General features: G+C 53.1%; 1 protein-coding gene across 7 annotated transcripts in view; it reads left to right on the plus strand.

Annotated features, from left to right (window-relative positions):
* Positions 1–15,910, plus strand: part of PPP1R12B (protein phosphatase 1 regulatory subunit 12B) — a 127,432-nt gene extending 111,522 nt beyond the window's left edge. For 4 of the 7 annotated variants that reach the window (XM_065854414.2, XM_065854416.2, XM_071817797.1 and 1 more), the window contains 6 exons: positions 901–917; positions 1,304–1,451; positions 2,629–2,733; positions 2,969–3,022; positions 3,457–3,507; positions 12,645–15,910. In XM_065854414.2, the coding sequence (XP_065710486.1) occupies positions 901–917; positions 1,304–1,451; positions 2,629–2,733; positions 2,969–3,022; positions 3,457–3,507; positions 12,645–12,731 (462 nt within the window). In that variant the 3' untranslated portion in view covers positions 12,732–15,910. Of the gene's footprint in view, positions 1–900; positions 918–1,303; positions 1,452–2,628; positions 2,734–2,968; positions 3,023–3,456; positions 3,508–8,839; positions 9,060–12,163; positions 12,605–12,644 lie in introns of those variants that run through there. The other 3 variants (XM_065854419.2, XM_065854412.2, XM_065854415.2) reach the window with 3 other exon arrangements.
* Positions 15,911–16,313: the final 403 nt, after the last annotated feature.

Raw genomic sequence — 16,313 nt, forward strand, 5'->3', positions numbered from 1 at the left:
CTGCAGTGTCCTCCTCGTGTTGACTCTGGCACTTCTTAAAAAGGATCCAGGGAAATCACTGGTGGTGCCCACGGGTGGTTTGTGCTCACTCAGTGGTGCCGCTAATTAATCCAGCAGGGGAACATCAGGCTTAGTTTCCAGTTCAAGGGGCTGAAAAAGAGTTTGATGTACCTTGAATGTGAGTAAACGTTTGTCAAACGGAGAGAAAGCTGCGGAGGTTGTGGCCGATCCATGCCGTGTGTCCTGCCATTGCCACTGTGGCGGCAGCAAAGGGGGATTTGGGGTCAGCATGGGGTTGATTTGGATATCGACGGGGAAAGAAGAACCTGGTGCTTCAGCCAACACATCCACACTTCGGGCTGGCGTGAGGCTCCTCTCCCTTCCTCGCGCAGCTGCTGCTCCGTGTCCTCGTGCCACGGTGACGCTTTTCTTCCTGGGGGAATGAAAATGCAAATCCCCTCTGTGATTTCCAGGGGTTCACACAAATACGCAGCGACCAGTCCATGTCACGGTCCATTAATCTCTCTCACCCACACCACGCATAGGCCAGTGATCAAAGTCGGGAAGAATAATTTGATTTAGAAAGGGAAACAATAGATTAGGTTTGGTTCAAAGGAATGGATTTCAGTTTTGGAGAGTAGGGTTTGAAGAGCACGGTTCAGTAATTTTTAGGTTAGCAAAAGAAAAGGGATCTGAAATGCTTCAGGGAGGCTGCAGAGGTTGAAAAGACCCAGGTGGGGATCGGTGGTCCCCAGTTTGACCATGGGCGGTGATGCCGGTTGGGAGCTGGTTGGGAGCAGGTGTCAGAGGTGGGAAATGCTGCGGCGTGGGAGCTCGGCAGTTCTTGAACTGAACCTCAATTCTCATTAATTCCCGTTTTCTTTCTTTCTTTTCCTTCAGCATGAAAGACTTTCCAGGTAAGAATTTTATTCTTTTGTGTTTTTTCTATTTAATATTCATTACCAGTGTGATTTGTTTGGCTTTGGGGATTCCCTGTGCTTCAATTCAACAGCATAAGGTGAAGCTGGTAGAGCCTGCTTGGTTCTTACCTTAGCTCAGTCTGTTATTTGCTTTCACCCTTTGCTCCCCAAATTATTTAACAGCTACTCTGCGTAGGAAAAAACCCCTCTGTTGGAGGGAAATAATTAGAAATGGAGCCCATGGGAGATAATTGCCTGTTTGGGGTTTGGGCTGATACCCACTGGGTTTTGTTCTTAAAACAGTCGGGCTCATGGACCCAAAGTCCATAAAAAAAGGCAAAGTAGCAAGGGCTTCATGGTGCGAGATCTGCATCCCATTGCAGGTTGGAAGCGGCCACGAACCCCCCGAGCAGCGAGTCGTCGTACGGTGACCGCGCCGCCAGCCGCGCCAGCGCCTACGCCCGCAGGGAGAACCGCCTGGCCGCGCTCAGCAGCCGCGCCGAGGACGAGAGCAACCGCGACTACAAGAAGGTGGGAGTTTGTCAGTGTGTCACTGTCACCGTGTGTGCCTTAGAGACTGCCGGCTGCTGCAGAAACCTGCGCTGGGAGGCTGGGGAAAGAGAGAGAGAGAGAGAAGAAAGAGAGAGAGAAAGAGGGAAAGGGAAAGGGAGAGGGAAAGGGAGAGGGAAAGGGAAAGGGAAAGGGAAAGGGAAAGGGAAAGGGAAAGGGAAAGGGAAAGGGAAAGGGAAAGGGAAAGGGAAAGGGAAAGGGAAGGAAAAGGCAAAGGGAAGGAGGAGAAAAGGAAAGGGAAAGGGAAAGGGAAAGGGAAAGGGAAAGGGAAAGGGAAAGGGAAAGGGAAAGGGAAAGGGAAAGGGAAAGGAAGGGGGAAGGAAGGGAGAAGGGAAGGAAAGGAAGGGGAAAGGGAAGGGAAAGGGAAAGGGAAAGGGAAAGGGAAAGGGAAAGGGAAAGGGAAAGGGAAAGGGAAAGGGAAAGGGAGGGGAAAGGAAGGGGGAAGGAAGGGAGAAGGGAAGGAAAGGAAGGGGAAAGGGAAGGGGAAGGGGAAGGAAGGGGGAAGGGAAGGAAAGAAAGGGGAAAGGGGAAGAGGAAGGGGAAGGGGAGAGAAGAGAAGGGGAGGGGAGGGGAGGGAAGGGAAGGGGAGGGAAGAGAAGAGAAGGGGAGGGAAGGGAAGGGAAGGGAAGGGAAGGGAAGGGAAGGGAAGGGAAGGGAAGGGAAGGGAAGGGAAGGGAAGGGAAGGAAAGGAAAGGAAAGGAAAGGAAAGGAAAGGAAAGGAAAGGAAAGGAAAGGAAAGGAAAGGAAAGGAAAGGAAAGGAAAGGAAAGGAAAGGAAAGGAAAGGAAAGGAAAGGAAAGGAAAGGAAAGGAAAGGAAAGACATAAGAGAAACCAGGGTGTGTGGTGTTGGGGAGCACAGCAGAATCGCAGGTTCAGATACATCCAGATGTAACTTCATACTTTACCATGCTTGGCAGCTTACTTACATTAAAAACATCCCTTTTCTTTGCTTCTCAGCTGTGTTTTAACACCCTGAGAAATTAAACAGCTGCTTTCTTATTTCATATGAATTATGAAAACGCAAGCGAAGCATCCAGACAGGTTGTGTGTGCCCTTGTTCTCACAACCGCCCCGCTCGGCGCTGCGGCCGCTGGGAGCGGGCAGCCCGGTCACCCAAACCCTTTGTTTCACATCACAGTTATATGAAGGCGCCATGGCCGAGAATCAGAAGCTGAAGACAAAACTGCAAGAAGCCCAGCTGGAGTTGGCCGACATCAAATCGAAGCTGGAAAAAGCAGCCCAGGTAAGGAAAAGAACGGCTCCTAGACTGGAGAAACTGAGCACCGGCCCATGGCAAACCAGCATGAAAGGATTTAGCTCTTGAGTGGGAAGGTGCTGCAGAGGAGACTGATGTTTCTCACAGATATAAGTATGAGGGTTCTATAAAGACTGCTTCTGCAAGTGCGTCTGTAGGCTTTTGTGCATCATCCTGTGAATGCCTCTGAGTTTTAATCGCTTTCCATTTTTAATTTACACAGCAGAAACAGGAGAAAACTTCTGACCGGTCCAGCATGTTGGAGATGGAGAAGAGGGTAAGTGTCTCTGCTTTCTTCTGAGTCGCAATCTTTGCCTTGTATTGCTCCACAGGGCATGGTAATTTCTTGAGGGAAAGAGTTTATTAAAAGATAAGTTATATTTTTGCCTTGCAGAGCAGTTCACAGTGATAATTGTGTTCTGACCTTTTTGACGTCTGGCAGTTTTCTGCTCTTTCTGCAAATCATCTTCGTTCTGATTACTTTCTTATGTTATCGGAAGCCGCAGACCAACGCCTTGTATCACGCTAAGAGACTGTTGGTCCAGTATGCTTTCAGATATTCTTGATCCTTATAAATAAATAGCGACTGTTTTGGGGTGGTGGGGGGAAACAAGGCATTGAGATGCTTTCCAGTGAACGCCCCTACAGAGACACAAGAGTCTTTTCTTCTAAATCCTCGTGATCATCTTTGTTTTGAATCCTTGTAAACAGGAGAAGCGAGCCCTGGAGCGGAAACTCTCAGAGATGGAGGAGGAGATGAAGGTAGGAAATGCTCTGTTCGCTCTGCCTATTCCGGGTTTTCTGCTTTGTATTAATGTCTTTTGGGATTATCACCCCAGAGTAGGATATTAAAGGTGTACATGGGAAGGGACGTGTGTTCCTTTATGCAATCAACAATTACTTTAATGGCCACGTTCTCCATACTAATAAAACTGTCCTATTGTCATTCATCCGATCGCACCCTATGTTGAATTTGTTACGCTGTTTGATCCGAGAACGGTGAAAGGTGTTCTTACCTGCTTCCCAAAACTAACCTGTTGTGGCGTGGCTGAGTTGCAGTGTGCCGGTCCCGTGTGCTCCGAGTAGCCTGCAGCCCCCGTTAAGCCGCTGTGGTTCTCTCCGGATGGGTAAGAAGACAAAGCTGGCTTTTGAGATCACGCACACGAGCCAGCAAAAACCACAGAGCGGTTGTATTTCTGTCCTCCCTCCCTCAAGCATGTTACTGGGTCGGTGAGATTTCAGCAGAGGGGAGTTTGCTTCCCGATGAGATGTGCGGCATGGCTTGCTGTCACCAGACGTCACCACGGCCGCTCCGTCGCGCTCTCCCCTCTCTCGTGGGGCGTTTTCGAAGGACACATCTCGATGTCCCGCGAGCGCTGCGGAGCAGGACGTGGTTTTGCAGGTTTGCTGCCTGGGTACACCCGAAACTTCACCCTGGTTTTGCAGCGTTCCATGGTTTTACGCTGGTTTAACGCTCGTGTTCACACAATGCCGCCCTTTGCTCTGTGCCCTGCGCTTTCATTCGCTTTCAGCATGACCCAGGTGGGACCAAGCTGCGTGAAGAAGGACGGACGGACCCACCTGAGAGCTGGGAGCTCCCCCAGCACAGTGCACTGATGGAAACGCTCTCCTGCCACCTCGGAGGAGGTTCCAACCTTACATTTCTATTTGAAGCTTTGTGTATTTACCAAGCACACATCTTTGGAAGGACCCATCAGCTTGAGACCTTCCTGTAGTTCCGGAAATGTGGCCTTCAAGAGAACACACAGACAGTAGCAGTTTGTGTTGTTTCTCCAGCTCTGCAGATGGCTCCGCAAACCAGCTTGGTCCATGGAGTAAAAACCCAAATCGGTGTCTTCTAGCGGCCTGTTGGTTTTGAAACATTTCTATTGGTTTGGAAGGTAATTAATGAAAGGAGGTGCCCGTAGGAGCTGTTGGACACAGCCTGTGGTTCGGGTCGTCTGGAGCTGCAGACTGGTGGAAACCAAAGCGGTGGAAAAGGAGAAGCACTGTGACGTGTTCTCATGATGCCCTGAGAGATGTGAGCTAGAGGAGCTGGTGGTCTAACCAAAAACTGGCTGTCAGGTCCTCGAGAGAGGTGCTTACCCTTTGTTCTCTGCTGCACTGAACAACCGAAGTGGCCTTGAGTTAGAATAAATAACCGTGGGATTGGAAAATCTCTCTTCTGAGGCGCTACTACATTTCCACAAGGTTTTGCGAAACCTGGAGCATGGAGTGAGGACCCGTGTGCACTGTGACGTGTCTTTTGTGACAGCCACTCAATGACAAGGAGTATAAAACCTCTGAAGACACAAGCGCTGAACTGGAGAAGCACTTTCCGTGTTCGCTTCCATTGAGCCTTGAAGCAGGAGAGTCAGCCCTAGAATGGATAACCTTGGGGTAACCCCCGCAGAGCGTCCAAGTTCATCCTGAGTGTGGAAGTCACAGGATCGCAGAATCCCAGATTGTCAGGGGTTGAAGGGCCCTGGAAAGCTCATCCAGTGCAATCCCCCCATGGAGCAGGAACACCCAGCTGAGGTTCCACAGGAAGGTGTCCAGGCGGGTTTGAATGTCTGCAGAGAAGGAGACTCCACAACCTCCCTGGGCAGCCTGGGCCAGGCTCTGCCACCTTCACCAGGAACAAGTTTCTGCTCATATTTAAGTGGAGCCTCCTGTGTTCCAGTTTGAACCCATTGCCCCTTGTCCTATCACTGATTGTCACCGAGAAGAGCCTGGCTCCATCCTCCTGACACTCCCCCTTTAGATATCTGTAAACATGAATGAGTCCCCCCTCAGTCTCCTCTTGTCCAGCTCCAGAGCCCCAGCTCCCTCAGCCTTTCCTCACACGGGAGATGCTCCACTCCCTTCAGCATCTTGGTGGCTGCGCTGGACTCTCTCCAGCAGTTCCCTGTCCTTCTGGAGCTGAGGGGCCACAACTGGACACAATATTCCAGGTGTGGTCTCCCCAGGGCAGAGCAGAGGGGCAGGAGAACCTCTCTGACCTACTGACCACCCCCTTCTAACCCACCCCAGGTACCATCGGGCTTCCTGGCCACAAGGGCCCAGTGCTGGCTCATGGTCACCCTGCTGTCCCCAGGTCCCTTTCCCCTGCACTGCTCTCTAATAGGTCATTCCCCAAATTATACTGGAACCTGGGAAAGTCGAGCCGGGAAAACACATCTATTCACTCTGGTTAGACTTTCATTCCTGAGTCTTGCTCTGGTTGAAAAGATGTCGAGCAGAATCAGAAGGAATAAGTGACTTAAGCAACTTCACCAGTTTCCTTTAAGGTGCAGAGCAGCCAGGCAAACACTCTTTATACTTCAGGCTGTGCTCAAGGTGACAAGCTTTGTTCCTTCCATGAGCTTCACCCCTGCTAACGAAGCAATCAAGGAACGGAGAGGAGCGGGATGAGCTCTGGTGCCAGAGCTGCTCCTGCAGACCGGCTCTCGTGACGGTGACAGAGCAGTGCCAGCGTTTTCCTAAGCAAGTGTGGAATTCGACTGGAGATAAAGCAACTTGGCTGAAGAAGGAGCAAGAAAATGAGCATTTGCACTGAGCTGAATTCAATGCCAAGTGCCCGAGGTTCCAACTTAATACAGCAATTTTTCTTGAAGGTCACAGAAGCTTCTCTATTCCGTAGCAGCACCGCACCTCCTGGCTTTGTATATTGTGCATGCTCTGGGCATTTTTATTTCCTCTGGTGTTGCGGGCACAAAATCCTCTAATTGAAGCAGGTACAGCTGAACTGAGAAACCTGCTTTCGGTAAGCCAGGTATCAAGCAGAGTGATAAGCAATCACAGCGGTATCGTCCAGATTCTGGTCTTTGCCCTTGGTTTCAGGCCCAGCTTCCTGGCCTCTGCGAGGTTTCCTGGTAAATAGAAGCCTGTCCTACCTGCAGCACACACAGTTTTGCATAAGTGATCCCTTTTCTGGGCCGTGGCAGCGTGCGGAGGCCGAGCTGCCTCTGCCCGTGCCCTGCTGAGGTTTCGTGCTGGAAAAATAAAGGTGGTCTCTCAAACGATCGCCATCCTCCCCATCTCGCGTAGCATGACACCTCATTTTCCATATGTTTGACGTTTCCTGCCGGCCAGATGCTCGGCCGTGTTCCCTGTGATAAGACGGGATATTTATTATCCGTGGTACCACCGAAAGAAATGACTCTTCCAGTACGAACCAGCCTGCGGCAGCTCCTGGGTGTTATTTATCACAGGACAGACGTGTGATGGCCGTCTGTCTGTCCTCACCGAGCGCAGGAGGAGTTGCCATAGCACGGGCGGGTTGGGCAATGGCCAGAAGCTGCGATTTGGGGTGAGGGGATCTCTGTGCCCTGGTGTCCCCACAGGTCTCCTGCGGTTCGTTGGCTGCAGGACCTGCTGATTGATGCGGTGCCAGGATTGCCTTGGCCTGGTCCGAACAGCAGGAGCCGCTTTGTGGGTTTGGCGCCCTCGGGGGCTCAGACCCCGTCCTCTGCTGCTCCCTGCACTCCCCAGCCTGGTGTCCATGCGTTTTGCAGAGCTTTTGGACAGAGTGTTGTGATTCCCCACCAGGGAGCAGGGGTAGTGCTTTTTGCTTGCTAGAATCAAGCTGACGCATGGGGGCTACACAAAGTATTTCTCTTTCACCCAGTAATGAGCCCCTGGACAAAAAGGTGCTGGGGTGCAGCAGGTTCCTTGCGAACTGCAGCCAGCTCCTTGTCATGCAAGTTGGCTGGAAGTTCATGCAAGTTCTTTGTGTCACGGAAGATTTGCCCATGCTGCCCTGGTTCAGGACAGAGTGACCTCCCTTTGGGTGCTTTCTGCTGATTAAATGGCAGACAGGAATCCCCGTCCCTGCAGACCCTTCCCTCCCTCCCTCCCTGCAGGCTCACGAGGACGCGGGGAGGAGCACCTGGGTTTGTGGAGCTGCTTTGGTTCTGGGCTGGGATTTTCTCACTTGAACCTCCAGCTACTCTTCTGTTGGATATTTCCCTTCTGCGACTGCCCTGTCTGTGCTCCTCCACCGCCAGGACGGTTTCTTGTCCTCGTGGCCCCGCCGCCCGACGAGCGGTCGGATGGGAGGAGGGACAGAGGAGGGACAGACGCTGCTCAGCAGCAGCTCCACAGCGCTTGGTGTCAATGTCCAGCACATGGTTTCGCTTTAGCATCTCTGGGAGAAATGTCCTTGCAGAAATGGTGATGTCTGCGTGGCTTTTACCGTTTTGCTTTTGTGTTCCGTGTCTCCCCGTGGCCGCTGTACCTGTGCCAGCCCAGCTTTGGGGCTCCATTTCTGCACCGTCCTTTGCCCCCTTGTGTTTTCGTAACCCAGAACACCGCGTCTTCGCCTGCCTCCCGTGTCGGGTGCTGTCGTTCAAACACCTCGAGTTCAAAGGAGCGGTTTAAGGCTCTGACTTCTCGCCTCTGAGAGCTCAGAGATAAATTGAACCCCAGGACAGAGCAGAGTTGAACTGGGCAGGGCTGAATAACCCACAGACGCCCCAGACCCTTGGGCAGGACCGAAGCCTGAGCAGCCCCATCATCCCAGCAGCCACGGTCCATGTCTCCGTGACCTGCTGTAGGACAGTGACGCTTCCAGGTGCTTCATTCTGTGCCTTTAAAATCCCGTGTGAAACTCTGATCGCTCTTTGCAACACGAGACTACTTTAGCTTTTAGAAATACATGAAGAAAAGGAGTTTTAAGGCAATTCTCAGTTGGCAGTGGTGTTTTCAAAGCCTGCGGTGAGTCAATGGTGATGCTTCTCACAGTAGTTCCCAAGTCCAGGCTGTGTGCTGCTGGAGCTCACTGGGTGGACTGGGGTATAAACTGCAAGAGACTGTCCTGCTTTGTGCTGGAAAATCCCTTTATTGGGCCTTTTTAAAGGCTTTGGGGGCCCCTGGAGAAAGGGACATTTCCCAAAGCATCCTCAGTGCGTTGCAAGGCTTTCCCCATCCACATCTGAGCCGCTGCCCATCCAGCTCTCACTGCTACTAATTGTTCTTTTATTCTCTTTTCTTTCTTGTACTGCTTGTGGACTAAATTCACGTTTCCATGCCCTTTTGTCTTCGTGGTGTGTTCTCTCTGTATTTTTCTGTCCACTCCTCTCACTCTCTGCAGAATCTCCACCAGCTCAAACAGATTCACACTCTGAGGCAGATGAATGAGCAACTCCTGGCTGAAAACAGGGCTCTGACCCGGGTCGTAGCCAGACTTTCTCTGCCTGCCAAACCCTCCGAATCCGAGGAGCTGTAGCTGCTTTCCCTCCGGCTCATCTCGCCTCCCTCTTCCACTCCTCCAGGCAGGTCTCGCTCTCTTGGCCGGGCTGTTCCCCCCTCGCCTCGTTGCTCTCGAGGGTGCCTCATGAAGCTTGTGGCTCCAAAGCAGCATGTGCCAAAAAGGAACCTCACAAAGCACGGCGTGACCGGCAGGGTTTGGCCGGAGACCCTGTTGGGTCCTGCTGACTCTGCTCTGCTTGGCATCGCACTAACCCTGTCCCTGCGGATGGGCTCTGTGCAGCCCGTCACCCAGGAGAGAAACGGGAGGACACGCTCATTGCCGGGACACGAGGACGTAGGGCTGGTGGTGGCACCGAGGTGGCTGCTGAGGGATGACGGGTCAACCAGCAGCCCCTTCCTCATCACCTCGCCTCGAAACAGCTGGTTCAGTGCTCATACTGCTCATCATAGAATTCTTTTTCAGTTGGGCTTGGTTCGGTGGGAAGCTGCCACCCAGCCAGAAAGTTTATCCAGAGTCAGAAGGAACAATCTCATTCAATTTCTCGGGATGGTTCGGATTGGATGCGAGGAAAAGAATCTTCCTGGAAAGGTTGTGAAGCGGTGGAACAGGCTGCCCAGGGCAGTGCTGGAGTCACCATCCCCGGAGGGGTTTAACATGCATATAGATGAGGTTCTCAGGACATGGGGCAGTGCCAGGGCGGGGGGAGCAGTTGGACTTGATGATCTTGAGGGGCTTTTCCAACCTAAATGGCGATATGATTCTATGAGAAGTGCACATTTTAGACAAGAAGGCGATTTTTAGAAAACCTACAGCTGGGCAGTGCTCAGCAGGTTTTCTTGGACACTTGAGCAGACGAAACAAGCTCCTTCCCTTGTGTTAAAGAGCCCGAGTTCAGTTTTTGGCCCGAGCTCCCGCTGCAGCATCCCTGACCTCCCGCTCTGGCCAGCGGGCAGGTGGAGCGGTCGGAGCGCGACCAGACGCTCTTTCATCTCCCGGTTTAAATTCAGTGCAGAGCAATTACTGCTTGAAATCCAAGGACAAGCCTTCCGCAAACTTTACTCTTGCACAATTAAATTACATCCTTTCTTGCGACTCCGTTGGTTCAGTGCTAAAATAAAACTGTAAATGCTTCTTTCTCAGGGCCCTGCCTGACTTTTGCCGGTTAGTAGGGATAGCACGTCCCTTCAGATATAGCTGTTTTGTTAAAAGAAGGAAGACACATTTTGCTCTATTGGGCTGGAAGTAGCACTAAGGTATAAAAAAAAGTCTATTCTTAGCACACAAATTATATCAAGGATGATTAACCGTAGAAACGAGGTAACCAGGGGAATTGCGGCTTCCCCTTCCCGGGAGCCTCAGTGCAGGACCGCGCGTGTTTCACGGGGCTGGGGGCGGAATTTGTGTCCTGTGGCCTCGATTGTGCAGGTGATCGGGTGAAATGATCTCCCCGTCTTTCTGGTTTAAATGTTCAAAAGTATCCTGGAGCCGGCCACCGACTCGCTCCTCACAGCGATGGGTTCCAGTCATTCTCCTCCCCAACGCGCTTTGAGGTCAGAGAGGGAAAATTCAGCAAAACTGTTTCCAGACCCGGGGAAACGATGTTTCACGAGCTGTGTGGTGTGGTCTCTTTTCCTCTCCTAGGAAATATTCGCATTACCGCTTCCCCTGCTAACACCCGCCTGCTCTGGGTTCGCTGCTGGGCCCAGGCTGCAGAAAAGCCGCGCGGCTGCAAGCTCTGCTCAATTTTGTGCAGCTTTCTCACGAGTCTAACACAAGGTGTTACTGCAAACCTTCTCTCCCTGGTGTCCTTAGACACCACGGTACAGTAATATCACTGCTTTAAACTGACAGATGTAGCGCCCTGGCAGCAGGATGCGGTGCCGCATCCCTCCCTACGTTCCCTATAAGACATTTATTCTCAGCCCCTGTGTGACCAGCCGGCATCACATGGAGCTGGTTTTACCTGACGAGGCTTCGGAGCTCTTTGGTGATGAGTGAGGCCTCTTGCTTGGCCGTGAGAAATTTCACAAGGAGTCAGGACTCCTGTTCTTTTCTGTCGTAGCATTGCTGGGTCCGTCAGACACTTTGAAGCATCACTGGTTGGAGCTCTGGCCAGCCCATCCCAATATACCCTTCCCCAATAGAGAATCATAGAATCCTAGAATGGTTTGGGTTGGAGGGACCTTCCCAGCGCCCCCAGTGCCCCCCCTTCCATGACAGGGACATCTTCACCAGCTCAGGGTGCTCAGAGCCCCGTCCAGCCTGGCCTGGGATGTCTCCAGGGATGGTTCATCCACCACCTCTCTGGCCAACCTGGGCCAGGCTCTCACCGCCCTCAGGACCAACAATTTCTTCCTCATGTCCAACCTGAATCTCCCTCCTTTAGTTTAAAACCATCACCCCTTTCCCTATCGCAGCAGCCCCTGCTCTAAAGTCTGTCCCCATCTTTCTCATGGGCCTCTTTTAAGTCTGGAAAGGCTGCACTAAGGTCTCCCCAGAGCTTCTCTTCTCCAGCTGAACACCCCAACTCTCTCAGCCTGTCCCCAGCAGAGCTGTTCCAGCCTCGGATCGTTCCTGTGGCTCCTCTGGCCCCTCTCCAGCAGCTCCATGTGTGTCCTGTGCTGGGGACCCAGCACCGCAGGGAGTCTCCCACTGCACTGCACTTGTCCCCTCTTCTCTCTCTTGTAAAACCTTCTGTCTGGAGCAGCTGCCACCAGCAGGGACGGGGTTGGGGTGCTGGGACCCCAACAGCTTGCCCAGCTGGGACAGGAGGGAATTGCTCCAGCCAGGGCAGTGCGAACCGGCATCTGCCCCGGGAGCTGCTGGGGGCCTTGGAGGGGCTGTAGTGGGGGGAATGAGCAGGAGATTGTGGCCAGAGCTGAACCTCCAGCTGAGCCAGGAGGTTTAGTGGGGATGTTGAGTTCCTCTAATCCTCCTCGGCAGACAGGAGCCGTGTCTGAGCTCGTACCGGTGCCTGTGTGTAACCTGGTCATTCCAGGAGGCTCTGGCGCTGCTCCTGGTGCAGGTGACACCTGTGTCACAGCCAGGACAGGAGCGTGGGGTCCCCTTCCAGCCCCCCAATGGCTGGGGACAGTCCCCTGGAGGGCACCTGCTTGCAGGTGAGAGACCAGGGGAACTGGGCTCTTTTTTGGCCAATGAGAAATGCTGCAAGGTTGTCCAAGTTATTTCTTCCTCTGTTTCCAGTTAAAAGCGCTCTGGCTTCTCTCTGCTTTGCAACCCCTCATTGAGCTCCAGCACTGGCCACGGAGCACAAGGACGTGTCTCCAGCGTCTGTATGTTCTGTCCGTCCTCTGCATGTGCATTTGCATTAAGCAGCTGTGAGATCCCGAAGAGCTTTGGTTTTATTCTAAAGAGGTTTTGCAAGCCATGTGTGGTCCAGTCCTGAGTGAGAATTTCACACCTTTACTTTCCCCTCTCGTACTGGCGAAGAGGAGAAAACAAATCAGCAAAAAGCAGGTTTATAGTTTTCTGCTGACCCCTGATTAGCCTCTGGGAACAGGTTTGGGGTGAAACAGCTCAGAAATGGTTCCTCCCCTCCCTGGCTCTGTGCTCCAGTTCCCTCTCAGCCCCTCCACACCCGGCGCCCAGTTTGTAAGAACCTGGAGACATTAGAGGCGCAGGGAACGTCGGGCTGTAACTCCACCTTGTCCTCGTCTCTCCGCAGATTTTGACAGAGCTGAAGTCGGACAACCAAAGGCTGAAGGACGAGAACGGAGCCCTCATTCGTGTCATCAGCAAACTCTCCAAATAGGAAGCCTGAGGATGAAGAGGATGCCCCACACCAGCTGCCAACCCGCCACCGAGCCCTCCCCTCCTTCCCTCTGTACAGCCTGGGATCAGTCGTCACGCTGGCCCTGCCCTTTGCTGTACATCCCCTCCCGCCCTCATTTCCCCCACAACACACACCCCTGCCACTTTCTTATTTTTAATTTAAGCATGTTGTGGTATCTCGGACAGTTTATTCAAGGGAGAAGAGAAACGTGAGGACTGGGTTTGAGCTGCCAAAACTTCTTCTTCTGGAAGCCCAGTATTTGGTGTTGGACTCCGATCCGGATCAGGTGGCTCCTGCTTTAAAAAGTGACACCTAAAGAACAAAACCGGCACATCCGAGCCCTCTCCAGGTGGGAGATGTGACCGTGGGCTGGGACTCTGAGGATGCACATCAGCCCACCCGCGCTGTGGGACTCTGGTGACACTGTGATGCTGTGAAAGCCGCCGGGGCCGATCTCTGTAACAGGCTGACGGCAGCTGCTTCGCATAGACCTTCTCCTTTCGCCCCAAAAGACCGAGTCTTTTATTTAATATAAATTTCAAACCTGTTCAGTAACATCAGCGCTGACTCTTGGCGTCAGACCCCGTGTTGGGGAACACTAAGGCAGAACGTTCCCTGCCGCCCCTGTCCCTGCCTTGCCCGGGTGATCCGCTGTCCCCGTGTCCTCGTCTCCGTTAGTAGCATCTGCTAATTGCTCCTTGAGGTAGGAGGGATCACAGAGACTCACCAAGCGTTCTGAAGGACAAACCTGAACCCTTGGAGACCCTCTGCTGCTTTCACATTCATGTGAGCGTGAATCACCCTGCAGGGAGCTGTGTCCCCCCCAGAAAGCAGCCTCCCCGTCCCCACCGCTGCCGGGGCCATCGCCTGCTGTTCCTGAGGGCGCAGCCTGCAGAGGCGGCTGCTCTGGGATTTCGGGTGCCTTGTGCTGAGTGGGGTTTGTAGAGGGGGCAGCACCGGAGCCCCGTCCCAGCCGCCCGGCTGGTGCAGCGAATGGGGCGGGTGGGCGCTGGGCAGGGGAGCACGGAGCGGTGGTCGCACCTCCTGGAGAAGTGTGGGTGTGCTGGTGGCAGAGGGACAGGAGCTCCCCTCGGGCCTGCTGGTAGCTGTATCGCCAGGATGAAAGTCTTCTCATCTGTCAGGAGCTTGCAATAAGCCTTGACCTTGAAGGAAACCTCAAAAAAAGAGAAAAAAACCTCTTTAATCTTACGCGTACTCAGAACAGTTTGGAATTGTTCTCTCTATGGGCATTTAGGCAGTGGCTCCTCTACGTGCTGTGGGATGTTGATGAGGGCAGCAGTGACCGTCAGATCTGCCGAGCTTCCCCTTAACACCTTCCCTCTCGGAGGCTTGTGCTGGACCCAGATCGCTCTCATCCGCATCCTCCCACGTCTGTCCCTGCGTTTCCTCTGTCCTGCGATTCCCCGGCCCGGTCGCGGCCTCGGTCCCTGGCTGTGGAGGGAGCCATGAGGCCGTTCTCCCAATGTCCCGGGCACCTGTGCTGACCGTGGGCTCCTGCCAGCCCACTGGGATTCTTTCTGCTGTGAGGGATGAGATACTTGAGCATAATCCTTGAGCTTGCTCAACAGGGTGGAATTTATCTCTTATCAGCCAGTTCTGGGCTTTTTGGAACCTTTTGCTGGTTATTGCTTCAGAAAGCATCTTTATTTTCCTCTCCCTTGCACTTTTTTCTTGTTTCGTTTTTCTAATTCTCCGTATTTTGCCCCTACCCTCCCCGTCCCGCCTGTTTCCACCTCTCTAACTCTTAGAGCTGCTGCTTTTCCCCAGGCAGCTCCGGGCAGAGGTTCCTTCTCTGCAGCCATGGGGGTGACGAGATGCGGCACGAGATGCGGCACGAGATGCTGCATCTCCTGGTACCCCAAGGCCCTTCCCGTGCTGCTGCGCGTTGGGGACGAGGAGACCCAAGCTGGGAATGGCAACGGGGTTTCCGCAGAGCGCTGCCTAAGCCAGGCGTCCTTTTCCTATTTCTTTCTTTTAACCCCGCTATATTTAACAGCTTGAAGTCTTGAGATCCAACCAATGCTTCCTCCGCACGCCGTTCCCACTCGGTGCGCTCTTTCCGTGAGTACTTCTTGATGTTTTTCTCTCGGTGACCCACTCCTCCTCCCACATGGGTTCTCAGCTCCGAACCGAGCCCGTCCCGTCTGCGCCACGTGGAGGGGACACAGCCGCGGGCTGGTGGCCGCTGGGAGCTGGTGGCCGGTGGGCACCGCCGTCCCAACGCGCGGCTCGGGTTGCGCATCCCGGCGGGACAAGGGGTGGGATTTCAGAGGAACGATCCTGTTCTTCTCACAACGCAGGCTCCCGGCAGCGGGAGGACGCCTGGTCACTGTTTCAGGGATGGGGTTCAACCCCATCGGACAAACCCGGTCTGCACTGACGTTTTGCCCCTTCCTACCAGGACGCTCGTTGCGTTTATCCTAAGGAACAGTATGCAAAGCGTGCGGGAGGCTGAATTCCTCCGCGTGGCACCTCGCAAAGCCAAACCACTTTAGATGAAGTGTCTGCCGAGCACTGGATTATCCCCCCGAGCCCTGACCAGGGTGCAGAACCCACCGACGGTTTATTCTCACCGAGTAGCCAAAGCTGTGAGTATTTCCTGACGACGACGCGGTCGCGAACCAAATCCTTACAAATAAATTCGTTTGGCCTCACCCGGCGCCGGACACAACGGGTGCGCTGGGGTGACAAATAGGACGCCTTGCGCCCGGGTCAGAGCGCAAAGCCGGCGGTTTTGAAAACCGATCCCTATTGAAACCAGAGCGTTTGCCAGACGTGGTCTCCATTGGAGCACACAAGCTATTTGGGTTTTTTTATAGCAATTGCTTGGGGTGAATTCATTTTTATTGCTTGGGGTGAACCCGCCTATTGTGGCTGCGAGTTTGATGATGGCTCTTTGTAAATAAAGTCCTTGGAGAAGCAGGACTGGCTTACGAGATGGGGAGAGAATGTATTTTTATGCAACTTTTGAGTGGCCTTTCAAACCCTGAGATGAATGATTTGTTTTACTGGTTGTTGTTATATATAGTATTCTAAGTATTATGTGTTTGAAAGTTTGGGAATAATATTCACATCTATGATGCTTGTAAACACAACAGTATTTATAAATGAATAAAATAAGAGTTGATAAAATAGAAGCTTTGGCTTTGCTTCCATCTTTCTGAAGCCTGGGATGCTGCTGCAAGTTGCGGAGCATAAAATGCCCCAGTTCTCCAAAACTTCCACAGCACAATGGTATCAATTGTGTATAAAAGCAGAAACAGGTGCAGGTCCCAGGGAGCCCGGAGGGCAAGGGGAGGAGACCCCGTCTGAGGTCTCGGAACCGCGATGGGGTTCGGGCCATGCAGGGTGCTGAGCCCTGAATTTGCTTGGGAGCTGGATCAGGACAAACCTGCCACAAAGAGATGGTGCTGGTGCCACATCTTGGAGGTTTTCCCCTTGGGGACCAGACTGTGTGTACTGGGGGCAGCTTTGGGCCCCTCACGCCAAGAAAGACCTTGAGGTGCTGGAGCGAGTGGAGAGAAGGGAACGGAGCTGGTG

This window comes from Patagioenas fasciata, chromosome 21, assembly GCF_037038585.1.
Source record: "Patagioenas fasciata isolate bPatFas1 chromosome 21, bPatFas1.hap1, whole genome shotgun sequence".
Taxonomy (NCBI): domain Eukaryota; kingdom Metazoa; phylum Chordata; class Aves; order Columbiformes; family Columbidae; genus Patagioenas; species Patagioenas fasciata.